The sequence below is a fragment of the Staurois parvus genome, unplaced genomic scaffold (genome assembly GCF_062004578.1).
Source record: "Staurois parvus isolate SC_StPar_1 unplaced genomic scaffold, SC_StPar_1.0 ptg000799l, whole genome shotgun sequence".
In the NCBI taxonomy this organism is placed as follows: domain Eukaryota; kingdom Metazoa; phylum Chordata; class Amphibia; order Anura; family Ranidae; genus Staurois; species Staurois parvus.
The window spans coordinates 275285-289079 of NW_028318595.1; the positions used below are offsets into that span (position 1 = coordinate 275285).

General features: G+C 45.3%; 1 protein-coding gene across 3 annotated transcripts in view; it reads right to left on the reverse strand.

Moving 5' to 3' along the window:
* Positions 1 to 13795, reverse strand: part of PLXNB1 (plexin B1) — a 333642-nt gene that overhangs the window by 56131 nt on the left and 263716 nt on the right. For all 3 annotated transcript variants that reach the window (XM_089654789.1, XM_089654790.1, XM_089654788.1), the window contains 4 exons: positions 13475 to 13631; positions 12135 to 12243; positions 6305 to 6413; positions 3802 to 4728 (listed from right to left, as the gene is read on the reverse strand). In XM_089654789.1, the coding sequence (XP_089510915.1) occupies positions 3802 to 4728; positions 6305 to 6413; positions 12135 to 12243; positions 13475 to 13631 (1302 nt within the window). The remainder of the gene's footprint in view (positions 1 to 3801; positions 4729 to 6304; positions 6414 to 12134; positions 12244 to 13474; positions 13632 to 13795) is intronic.

A 13795-nucleotide genomic window follows, 5' to 3' on the forward strand; every position in this document is an offset into this window, starting at 1 on the left:
ACAGCAAAGGTCCTGAAACCTTAGATTTGTTCCAGCCAACCCTCTAAAGGAGGGGTGAGCAACTGTGGCCCTCCAGCTGTTGGCGAACTACAAGTCCCATCATGCCTCTGCCTTTGGGAGTCATGCTTGTAACTGTCAGTTTTGCAATGCCTCATGGGACTTGTAGTTCTACAAGAGCTCGAGGGCCACAGTTTCCCAACCCTGCTCTAAAGTAAACAAATTCTTCGGACTCCTTCACCCTTGCAGTTGAGGAGCAGTAAAAACCTGTGATTTGGATGTTTTTAATGCCCCCACTTCTCTTCGGCTGCAAAGGCAGCATACAGGGATGCACACATGCCACGGCCACGATGCTTTGCATCACAGCCACAGCAGGATTTAAACTCCCTGGCAAGTTCAGCATGCAGTTGCAACGTGGTGATGTGGCATTCACGGGAATTAAAACAGGTGGTGTGGAGGCATGGAAGTCTTAGCAGCATTTGTAAATGAGCCCTTAGAAAGGACCTGACTGGCATCTTTGTTGTGATCTTTGAGGCTCTTTAAGAATGATCGACTTCAAAGTAGATGCAGCTAGTGAGCGATGGCATTGCTGCGCCAAAGCGATCTGCGATATAATGCCTCCTCATCCCGTGTTTTAACCTCATAAATGCCACAGCACTGCTCACTGAGCCCTTAGAAAGGATCTGACTGGCGTCTTTGTTGTGATCTTTGAGGCTCTTTAAGAATGATCTACTTCAAAGTAGATGCAGCTAGTCAGCGATGGCATTGCTGCGCCAAAGCGATCTGCGATATAATGCTACCTCATCCCGTGTTCTAACCCCATAAATGCCACAGCACTGCTCACTGAGAATTTTTTGCCATGGCCGCGAAGCAAAGCATCATAGCTGTGGCCCAAAAACTGCCAGATTGACATGCCTATTCTAGGACTAAGCTACAAATATAAAACTCTTTTTTTGTTGTTTTAAAAACAGCAGACGAGCCTTAGAACCTCTGTTGGGCTTTTATTCCTGGCTCTGTCTATCTTTAGTTTCTGTTGTGTCACTGGGACAGGAAGTGGGGAGAAGGCCACCAATGGGGACACAATAAGCAATAAAAACACGACAGAGGTTTTAACACTTCCCCACTCAGCAAAAAATTGGATATATTTTGGTTGGATCTCTGGTCATTCTTGGTTGAATGATTTATTGGTCTCACACATCACAGTATAAAGTGAAAACTCATGTGACAAGGACCTGCAGACTAGCCAAGAACTGTAAAAACAGATAAATTTGGTTGTAGGGTATTGCATAAACGTCACTTCAATTGGACTTCGTTTTGAACATTGTGGAGGTGCTTATTGGGTTGGTTATTAGTCTTTTATTATTTTTAGGTTGTTGCCTTTAGCAACTTCTTAAAAGGTAAATGTGTCCTTAATTTGAACTGATGGATTCTGTCTTCCGCCATAGAAACTAGGCCAATCCACGTTTATTTTTCTGGTGCCAATTGGTGGTTTATGCTGCTTAGCACAGCAATTTGGAGCTTCATTGCTACTCTTGCAACTAGTACAAGCTTTAGGACCCAGCCACACATATCGTTAGCTTGAAGCAAGCAGTGATTATTCTCTATGGCCATCTCTTGACATATGAGCCAACTGTAAAGCATTATTGAGACTTTTGGGGTACAGTGTAGATTTATTACGTTTGAGATTTTTCTTTCATATTATGTTCAAGTAGAACGCTAGCGAAATTAGTTTTGAATAATGGGGGGATGAGTTACAGTTTTTACCCTCTGGGGAGATGTCAACTCACTTCCTGCCCTCGTGACCACAGCAAGTAAAAGAAAATCAGGCACAAAAGAGGGCAATAGAAATTTAATGCGGAGTTCCACCTGAAAAAAAATGAATAAAAGTCAGCAGCTACAAAAACTGTATCCTCACCATGGCTGGTTTCACTGGTCGTCTTCCCTCCCTGGCACCGGCATCTTCAGTGTGGGCACCTGGCTGTGACAGCTTGCGTCTTCACAGCCGGGTGCCCACTGCGCATGCGCGAGAAGCGCTGCACTTTGTGAATGGCCCCGTAGTCTTCTGGGACCTGTCATGTGTCCCAGAAGACTACAGGGAGGGAGGAGGGTAGGACAACTTCCAATTCCGATCACCTAGGCCAGGGGTAGGCAACCTGCGGCTCTCTAGCTGTTGTAGAACTACATTTCCCATGAGGCATTGCAACATTACAAAACTGACAGTTACCGCTATGACTTGCAGAGGCATGATGGAACTTGTAGTCCTGCAACAGCTGGAGAGCTGCAGGTTGCCTAACCCTGGCCTAGGTGATCACAGCGGAAGTGGGACTGGGTACTTGTCAAATTTGGGTACCCCCGCTCCCCAAAGGTGTCAATCCTTAATGGGGAGCGGGGCACAAAGGCTTAAATCGGAACTTCCCCTTTTGGGTGGAGCTCCACCTTAACAGAGGTGATAAACTAGAAGCCCTTTGTTGTTGTCTGTGTCACCTTTGAGAGGACAGCCCTTCTCCTGTCCTCCTAATCCTTCTCTACTCAATTTAAAAAAAATGTTCCACTATAAAGCAGAACTCCATCTAGAAAATTCCTTGCAGACTGGGAACCCATGAATGAAGGCAATGTGCACACTTCTAAGTGTAGGCAGGTGCAGTCTCTTTTGTCCACTGCAGGTGGCGCTTAAACAGCAGTGGCATTACAGAGGGAGAGGAAATCAGGAGGAAATTATTCTTCTTTGGTTTGCTGGGTCACTGGGAAACGATCTGGTTGGATGTCGCTGTCTCATGTGTCTCTGGTGGCCATCCTGGGTAAGGCTGAGCCTATTTAAAACCCTAGTTCCCAGGCTTAGCACGCATTTTGTGATTGGATAGTGTAGGGACAGGTTACCTATCTGTCAGGGAAAGCGAACAGCAGTAGAGAAAGGTTCTGGACGAGTAGGAACACGATAGGGACAGGGGCGGACTGACAACTCATGGGGCCCCCAGGCAATAGGGGATCATGAGGCCCCTGTGTCCTTGCCCAAATTAAAAAAAGCCTATGAAAAAGGTACCAGGGGCATCTCATGGGGCCCCCTACTGACCCCGGGCCCTCAAGCAGTGCCCGAGTTTCCAAATGGTCAGTCCGCCCCTGGATAGGGATATGCGATCCTTCCTAGGAATCCTCCCCATTGGGTTTAGACTGGCCGGTGCGCATTCAGCCCTCAGAGACAGATGCTGTCAGTGCATCAGAACCTGCTCCACCCTACAATACTGCACAAAACTGTGAGTGTTCTCAGCTGGGAACCTTCCCGCTGGGCTATTGTATCCTTGAGCCATTCTTTCAATACAAGTTTTGTTAATTCCCACTGGTGTCCATGATTAATGTATTCATTACAATGCTCACCAATTTTGCCAACGATTCCAAAATGGCAATAAGCTGGTCATAGACGGTTTTGAATCTCGGCAGGTTCTTGGTGAACCAGCCAAGATTTGAAGCATGTATGGGCAGACTGAATATACCCAAGTTGATTGATTGTGGTTGCAGGAAATAAATTTGCTCCGTCTATGGCCTGCCTAATAAAAAGAGACAAGTATCTGTGGAAATTACACTGTGGGAATAGCCCAAGTAAGTTAAAAAGTAAACAACTCAGGTATGGGTGGAACTTTCCTTAATATTTGCTGGTGCTAAGTACAACCCAATTCTTCCATGCAAGGCAACTGACTAGATGCTAACTGCCGTTAAAGGGATTAAAATACCAAAGAGCTCAATAAAACCATGCATACATTTTTGCTTTTGGATATAATCAGATTGTCTTCAGAATTCCTCATTAAATACCTGTGTGTCTATCATGAGTTCAGCAAATCCCAAAGAATCAGCCTGATAATCCATATCTGGTTCTATTATAGACGGAAACTGGGGCGAGACACCTTCCACGTCTCCATCCCCAGAAAGTATAGTGGACGCTGAGAAGGAAGATGTATCATTATCCATGTTGACTAAGTCCACCCAGTCATCTGCCTCGGTGTGATCCAAGCTCTCTTTGGTACTGCCCACCATAAGTATTGTGGGAGGTTCTTCTGAATACGGAACCTCAGTTTCCAGGTCTTCAGGAAAATCTGGCAAAGATGGCACAACAAATGTTTCATTAGTGGCTGGATGAGGTGGCACAGTAGACGTAAAATCTTCTGATGTTGGAGCGAGTGTGGTGGGAGGAAAAGTAATATCTTCATATTCAAAAGTGGTAGGAACTGGGATCAGTGGTGAAACTGTAAATTCGCTGGGTGTGGTGGGAATTTCAGTTGTCCAAATCTCTTCAGCTTGACCAGAGTCGGAAGTGGCAGGAAGGACTTCATCAGTGGTAACAACTGGACTTGTAACGATATCCACAGGAAAGGTGGTTGGAATTGTTGTAGGGACACTGGTTGGCTCTTCTGTTGGAGGTTGAGTAGTCATCTCGGGAGTCAAGTCTTCAGTTGTAGGCTTCTGTGTGGTTGGTTCTGGTGTGGTTGGCTCTGGAGTAGTCACTATGGTTGTGATGATAATGGTGGTTGGCACAGTGGTGGGGATTGGTGTAGGTGTAGTCACAATGATGGGGAGTGTTGTGCTTTCAGTGGTCGTTGTGGTAGAAGCCTCTGGGGTTGGACTAGACGTCCTTATTATTACAGTTGTTACTGGAGTGAGTGTGGTTGGAATAACTTCAGGTGTTGGCTCTGGTTCTGGCACAATTACAGGAGTAATTACGTCTGGTGTTGGATTCTTCTCCTAGGGCAGAAATAACGGGAAAAGGGTCATGTTACAAGGTAAAAAAAGATGTTGCACAACTGAATTTATTCATGATCTGGATCAGAACCAACCTAAGGCTGGCCATAGATATAACAGGGAAGTAGGATGCTCAGGTGCTATCAGATCATCCTTGAGGGAGGAAACCTAAAGAGGACTCCTTGGGTTTGTAAGGTTGACTTTGCAGATCTAGTATGTATTTGTCAATGTGGATGATAGGTGGCGATGGGACAAGCAGATGCTGCCAATGCTATTTAGCTTAGAGATAAAAAACAGAGATGGGAGCAGGTTTTCTAAGCTGTGTTTAGATCAATGTTTCCCAAGAGTGTTATAAGCGAGAGGATGCCTGCCAGCATAAAAACATAAGATTGTCAGCAGAAAAGCCTGTCTCCAGCCTGCAGAGAAGGGCTGTTGCTGTCTGCATGCTGCAGAGTGTGGCCCTTTAGTTTTTGGGGGGAAGCAGTGGTCTCTCTGCAGAGGTCAGGCATGCATCCTGATAAGTCAGAGCCTTAGTTCTCCAATCAGCAGGGAGCAAGAGCTTTGCTGATTGCAGAGCTACGGATCTGACTCATTAAGGGATGTGTCAGACTTCTGCAGAGATACCACTGCTTCCCCCCAAAAACGAAAGGGCCACACTCTGCAGCATGCTGGCAGGAGATGGGCTTTTCTACTGGCTGCTTTGTAAAAAAAAAATCAAACCCATTGATGCACCTAGAATGTGTATTAGACTCTTGAGATGAAGACTAAGGCTGGCCATAGACGAGCTAGAAAAATCGGTTGTTGCTGCCATGGATGCTGCCACCAATGCTGCCGAAATACAGACATTTTTCATGGCCTTTCCAGCCAGGGGCGGACTGACAACTCATGGGGCCCCTGGGCAATAGGGGATCATGGGACCCCTGTGTCCTTGCCCAAACTCAAAAAAGCCTATGAAAAAGGTACCAGGGGCATCTCATGGGGTCCCCTACTGGCCTCGGGCCCTCGGCAGTGCCCGAGTTTCCAAATGGTCAGTCCACCCCTGTTTCCAGCATGACTGATAAAAGGAAATGAGAAGATCCGCGAAAAACGGCCGACGGCATTGCCCCACTAACGGTGTGAGTATTGGCTGATTTTTCGTTCGGACGAAAATTCGGCCGATAAACGACCCGTCTATGGCCTGCATTACTATAACAAAGTGCTCTGCTCCTACCCTAGTATAAAAAAGTCTCATTTGTTGTAAGAATCTATAAGTTGCTGTTTTATGCAGACTAAGCATTCTCTGTTATGCAGGAGACAATGAAAATGAAAACTTAAGGAAGGATGGCAAGCTGGATGGACTATAAGGCTGGCCATACACTATGCAATTCTCTGTCCAATTTCTGCCGAATTTCCTTTAGATTTACCTACAACTACATAGTGCAAGGGCCCACCTAATTGGATACAATTGAAAGTGTTGTTAAGGTATGACCTCCTATTATATGGTTTTTGGTAAATCTAAAGCAAAATTCTCCAGAAAATGATATAATGTATGGGCAGCCTCAGTAAAATATACCGTATGTAATAGGCATCGTGAACTTACCAGTTTATTTTGAATGATGGTGCCTTCTTCACATGTGCCTTTATGAGTGCAGACATGCTGATGGATACACCAATTGCACCCCCACTCACTGCTCACACAGCCACGGCACCTGAAATATTCCACAAATAGGAAAACGTCCTTTAGGATGGGCATAACGTGAGTTTTATCTAGAAAATGGATACAACATTAAACCAGGTTTCTTTAAGACAGTAATCTCCAAACGTCAGTGAGGGCTGCTTTATATATTATGGACTGGCTGAAAAATTCTCAAGGAGCTTTCCGTTTTACGGCACAGTCTATTTTATATCAGAATCTCCATCAGAGTCCCCAACTACATCAGAGTCCCCCCTTATATCCAGATCTCCTTTCGAGTCCCCCACTACATCAGAGTTCGCCGTTATTTCAGGGTCCTCATTAGAGTCCCCCCTTACATCCAGGTCTCCATCAGAGTCTCTCTTTATATCAGGTCCTTATAATCCCCCTTACATCCAGGTCTCCATCAGAGTCTCTCTTTATATCAGGTCCTTATAATCCCCCTTACATCCAGGTCTCCATCAGAGTCTCTCTTTATATCAGGGCCCCCATTATAATCCCCCTCCTCATCAGTAACTCCATCAAAGTCCCCCTTTAGGTGTGGGAAAGGAAGGAAAGGGGGGTGTTGGATAGGGGTTCTGAAGCAGAGACCTTAGGCAGAGTCTGCTGACCTTAATCCTCAATCTGTGCACATTGAGTATAAGCCCCTTGACCCTAGCTGGGAGCCTGATAAAATCTTGTAGTAAGCCGAATGTGGCCCCGCAGGCCATAGTTTGGAGGCCCTGCTTTAGGACAAGAAAGCACACAAAATAGAGCTATCAATCAGGAATTATTTATTTACTGGGTCTAAAGTAGGGAAGTTTTCTGTCTATGTACCATTGAAATAATTTCTTTTCACTTCCTGTCCCAGAGATGCAGCAGGATGTTAGAGGAAATTTCCCAAATTGAGAAAAATCCCCCCTTTAGATGGTTTTCCATGGAATAAGTGTCCCCAGGTGTGAGTCTCCCCTAATTGGGACACAGACAGCAATAAAAGCTTGACAGGATCCAACCTAGCCATTCTCAACTTTTTTACTCCAGGGGGACCCCTAAAATATTTTTTAGGTTTTGAGGAATCCTTACTAGAACCAATGTATCAGGAGTCAATGGGGGAAATAGCCCTTACATTGGTGGTTAGTATGAAGGACACACTTCTTACAGTGTGGTCAGAATTCCACCCATACATACAGCTACAAAGATCACTGGGTCATGTTTCTGGTACTGCCAAGTGGTGAAGGTCCTGGAATTATAGAGACAACTTCAGACAGGAGGTCAAGCAGCCACAGCTCAAGGAACCTCCAGCAAACTTGGAAGGAACCGTGTTTGAGAATGGCTGGTCTGACCTTTCTCCACTCTACCCAAAACTAAACAAAAATTGCCTAGACCAGTGGTTCTCAACCTTCCTAATGCCGTGACCCTTTAATACAGTTTCTCATGTTGTGGTGACCCCCAACCATAAAATTATTTACCCAGTAATTATAATTCATGAAGTGTCGTTTTACCTCCAATACTGCTGCTCTCTACACAGTAGCTGCTTTCTACACAGTAGCTGCTCTTTACACATTGGAAATATGTGTTGTCCGATGGTCTTAGGTGATCCCTGTGAAAGGGTCGTTCGACCCCCAAAGGGGTCGCGACCCACAGGTTGAGAACCACTGGCCTAGAGACAAACTTTACAAAAACTAGAAATTGGATTGATAGATATGTGTCAATGTACTTTGCACTGACCTGGTACGGCGATGTAAAACCCTGCATCATCTGCACATGCTCAACTCCCCCCCCCCCCCCCATTCATTCCTATGAATGAAGCCGTACTCCTATAGATGTCTGTGTGTCTTGTGAGTACGCCATGTTTATAGGGACCAGTGGGGTGATCTGTGTACTTGTGCAGACAGCACATGGCCTGACCAGCACTATTTACAACAAAAGGCTGTGCAACATTGGGCAAAGTTGCACAAGATCTCCGCTAAATGGTTAGCACTTCCACCTGGCAGTACTCGGGTCGCTGGTTCGAATCCCAACCCCGGCACCACCTGCCTGGAGTTTGCATGTTCTCCCTGTGACTGGTGGGTTTCCTCTGGGTACTCCGGTTGTCTCCCACACTCCAAAGACATGCTGGTAGGTGAATTGGATCCTGTCTAAATTGGTCCTAGTATGTGTATGTATGAATGTAAGTTAGGGACCTTAGATTGTACACCCCTTGAGGGTTAGGGACTGATGTGAATGTACAATATATCTGTAAAGCGCTGCATAAATTGACAGTGATATATAAGTACTTGAAATAAATAAAAAAATAAATCTCCAGAGCAGAGCTATAAGGGAAAAAAATAAAATCCCAAATTTTGCGTTGTCATCAGAACAAGTATTGAGGGGAAATCATCCAATGGGGACACTAGTTCTGGTGACAACTTACTTTAGATGGATTTCCTCTCACTTCCTGTTTTGGCTAAAGGACAGGAAGTGAAGGGAAATCTCCCCAATGGGACACATATGGCAAAATAATTGACAGAAAGTCACATGACTGCACACCAGTGTCATATAAAAGGCATCTTCTTGATTCAAACTGTTAAAAGCATTATTATGTTAGACCACATCACAAAAATCCCCAGGGAAGCCTATTGACGCGTTTCACGCCTCTAAGGTGTGAAATGCGTCAATAGGCTTCCCTGAGTTTTTTTTGTGATGTGGTCTAACATTATAATGCTTTTAGCAGTTTGAATCAAGAAGATGCCTTTTATATGACACTGGGGTGCAGTCATGACTTTCTTACAGTCATGAGCTGGACCGGCACCCACTGGGGATTTAGGCTGTAAAGACAGACCGACCTGGAGCAGTGCTTTCTTTTTTTTTACAGGGGTTATAAATAGGGATGCACAGATATATCAGATACACTTCGGCCAAAACGAAAAGGTGCCGATAATGGCAGCTGATAAACCCTGCAATTTTGTCGCAGTTTTACCTGCGATTTTGCTGTGATTTTACCACGTTTAGGGTGCGTTTTTCATAGGTCATGTGACTCCAAAAATGCATAATCCAAATTTTGAATGCATTTCAGGCCTGGTTCTCAGCTTGCGTTTTGTCCATTTTGCAGTTCAATTTGAATGCTTTTGATGCATTTTACGTTTTTTCTTCTGGCCAACTTGCAAAATGCACTACATGCGCTTTCTGCAGCGTCTCCATTGAAGTCTATTGAACCAAAAATGCAACGTTTTGCATTTAAAGAAGTCCTGACCCTTTCCAGAAACGCAGCAAAAAAGCATAGATTTGAATGTGTCCCATAGGAAACCATATTAAATGGACTGTAGTGCGTTTCTGCAAAAAGCACTAAAAAACACACTAAAAAAGGTGTGAACCAGGCCTCAATGGGGAGGTGCGATTTGGTGCTCTTTTTTTCTTTTTTTTTTTAACTGAGCGAATATGCACCAAAAATGCGGCAAGCAAGATTTTTAACACTGCAACGGACCAGTGGGAAGACATACATTGAATTTAAAGGGATGCATTTTTTCTTGAGCTTTTCTTGCATTTGTTTTTTAACACAAAAGTGTTGCAAAAACTGCTCAGTGTGAAAGAAGCCTATTGGCTGAAAAGATGCTGAAAATAAATTCCTATTCATTTAAATTCATGATATTAATTAAAAAGTCGAATATAATATAATTATGTATAAAATATATACATTTTTTAAAAACTGTCCATTTCGGTTTTATCAGCCAAATACATCCTGAATTTTCAGCTTCGGTTTTAGTCCAGAATTTTCATTTTGGTGCACCACTAGCTATAATCAGGGCTTTTTTTCAGCGGGAACGCAGTTCCAGCACCTCCAGCGTTAAATGATATATAGAATGGGGGTACTGAGGTGTGCTGCAGGGTCTGTTGGTGCTGGCTGATAGGGGATCTATTGTAGCTGGAAGAGATCTATTTTCGCAGGGGGAGGGGGGGTGTCCACTGCTTCTGTGAAGGTCTATTGTTGATGGTGGGGGATCTACGTCTATTGTAGCTGGGAGTGGGCCTTATGTTGCTGGGGGTCAATTGTTGCTGGGAGAGATCTACTGTCGAGGGAGGGGTTTATTGTTGTTGGCTGCAGGAAGATCTGTTGTTGCTTCCGGGGGTCTATTGTTGCTGGTGGTCCATTGTTGCTGGGGGGATCTATTGTTACTGGGAGTGTCTATTATTCCTAGATGCAGGGGATCCTATTTATTGCTTTTCTTGTTATCATTACCAAATTCCATACAAATTACTGACCACCACAAAATGATACTTGGTTTTGTATTCTCTAAAAGGAGCAGGACTGGGAGGTGGGCAGGGGGTGGAACCAAGGAATGGTGCTCAGAGGTGGGTAGTGGGTGGAACCAAGGAATGGTGCTCAGAGGTGGATAGTGGGTGGAACCAAGGAACGGTGCTCTGAGGTGGGTAGTTGGCAAAACCAAGGAACAGTGCTCGGAGGTGGGTAGTTGGTGGAAACAAGTAATGGTGCTCGGAGGTGGGTAGTGGGTGGAACCAAGGAACGGTGCACAGAGGTGGGTAGTGGGTGGAACCAAGGAACAGTGCTCGGAGATGGGTAGTGGGTGGAACCAAGGAATGGTGCTCAAAGTTGGGTAGTGGGTGGAACCAAGGAAAGGTGCTCAGAGCTGTGTAGTGGGTGGAACCAAGGAACAGTGCTCGGAGGTGGATAGTGGGTGGAACCAAGGAAGAGTGCTCGAAGGTGGGTAGTGGGTGGAACCAAGGAACGGTGCTCAGTGGTGAGTAGTGGGTGGAACCAAGGAACAGTGCTCAGAGGTGGATAGTGGGTGGAATCAAGGAAAGGTGCCCGGAGGTGTGTAGTGGGTGAAACCAAGGAACGGTGCCTGGAGGTGAGTAGTGGGTGGAACCAAGGAATAGTGCTCAGAGGTGGGTAGTGGGTGGAACCAGGGAACAGTGCTCAGAGGTGGGTAGTGGGTGGAACCAGGGAACAGTGCTCAGAGGTGGGTAGTGGGTGGAACCAAGGAACAGTGCTCAGAGGTGGGTAGTGGGTGTAATCAAGGAACAGTGCTCAGAGGTGTGTAGTGGGTGGAACCAAGGAACAGTGCTCGGAGGTGGATAGTGGGTGGAACCAAGGAACAGTGCTCAGAGGTGGGTAGTGGGTGGAACCAAGGAACAGTGCTCAGAGGTGTGTAGTGGGTGGAACCAAGGAACAGTGCTCAGAGGTGGGTAGTGGGTGGAACCAAGGAACGGTGCTCAGAGGTATGTAGTGGGTGGAATCAAGAAACGGTGCTCAGAGGTATGTAGTGGGTGGAACCAAGGAATGGTGCTCGGAGGTGTGTAGTGGGTGGAATCAAGAAACGGTGCTCAGAGGTATGTAGCGGGTGGAACCAAGGAAGGTGTGTAGTGGGTAGAAGAAAGGAACAGTGCATGAAGGTGGGTAGTGGGTGGAAGCAAGGAACAGTGCCCGAAGGTGGGTAGGAGCAAAGACAAAAAACAAAGGAGTTCCCGCAGTTAAGGAGTTAACGTTTTGCCTTTAGTTCTACTTTTAGGTGACATGCACATGGACACATTTTGCCTGTGCAGTGTAAAGACACTGTGTATTCCTGGTTCCCAAGATGTCCTGGAGCCACCCACAGACATGAATGGGTGAAAGTGGCTGTATGTATCTATGTGCCACTATTTGCGTAAAGTTGCGCATGTGCACAGATGGAATGCACCGAACACAGAATAACATTGTGCTTTAATACTTTTAGAATAGATGATGGCGACATGACAGATAGCAGGACCTTATCATACTCACGGAGCTGATTTATAGAGCTGGGCCACGGCCATACAGTCGTAGAAGGTAAACTCTGCGGTGGAAATGACCACGTCTCCAAATCGAAGCAGCAGCTGCACGCACACGTGATCTACGGTGATGTAAGATGTAGAGGTTACATGCGTTTATAATAATAATATTACACAGGCTGTATATCTTGGGCAGCACAGTGGCTAAATGGTTAGAACTTCCACCTGGCAGTACTAGGGTCATTGGTTCAAATACCTTAGATTGTACACCCCTTGAGGGTTAGGGACTGATGTGAATGTACAATATATATGTAAAGTGCTGTGTAAATTGACAGCGCTATACAAGTACCTGAAATAAATAAAATCCCAACCATGGCACCACCTGCCTGGAGTTTGCATGTTCTCCCTGTGCCTGTGTGGGTTTCCTTTGAGTGCTCTGGTTTCATTCCAAAGACATGCTGGTAGGTTAATTGGTACATTAAGACACTGGAAGGCTCCTGCTCTGTTGTATTTTGCAAAATTAAGGGGTCTAATTATCAGTATTTGCATCCAAGATTCACACAATTTTTATCCAAGAATTACATATTTTTCAACATTGGATTCAATTAGATATATGTGAAAATCTTGGGTAAAACATTGATAAACAGGCCCCTAAGTTTTTATTTCTTGATTTAAATTGGTTTCCTCTGGGTTCTCCGGTTTCCTCCTTCCTCATTCAAAGGACATGCTGGTAGGTGAATTGGCTCCTGTCTCAATTGGCCCTAGTATGTGTATGTATGAATGTAAGTTAGGGACCTTAGATTGTACACCCCTTGAGGGTTAGGGACTGATGTGAATGTACAATATTATTACTTCAGGTACTTATATAGCACCATCAATTTATGCAGCACTTTACATATATATTGTACATTCACATCAGTCCCTAACCCTCAAGGGGTGTACAATCTAAGGTCCCTAACTTACATTCATACATTCACATACTAGGGCCAATTGAGACAGGAGCCAATTTGCCTACCAGCATGTCTTTGGTGTGTGGGAGGAGGCTGGGGTGCCTGGAGGAAGCCCATGCAGGCACAGGGAGAGCATGCAAGCTCCAGGCAGGTGGTGCCGTGGTTGGGATTTGAACCAACAATGCTGGCGCTGCCAGGTGGAAGTGCTGATCCCTATACATGTAAAGCGCTGTGTGAATTGATGGCGCTATATAAGCACCTGTAATAAGTAATAATAAATATCTTTTCTTGCAGATCCATTTTTGTACAATGTGTCAATACAGCAGGTAAAAAAGAACCAAACACTCGTATCCTCCCATCTATTCAGCAACTGCGACTCCTAGGCAGCTTTTGGCACACTGACCTGTCCCTGGCTTGATCACAGGGGCCTTGCTGGGGTCCGGTGATGGACACATAACCCCGGATTGGGTTCTGACTGCACGGCTCTCAAAATCCTCAAAGAAACAAGAGTAAGACTCATCCTGGTACAGCGGAGGCAAGTCGGGAATCGACAGGAAAATCTGTGGATGCAAATGGGTTTACGAGATGATAAATATTCTGCTAATTGCTGTTTTGTAAGCACTTGGAGATATCGATCAACTAAAACTGATAATACTACATGTAATGGATAGGATGCAGAATGACACTTGACACGCAATAATAATGATTAAACACTAGAGGGAGG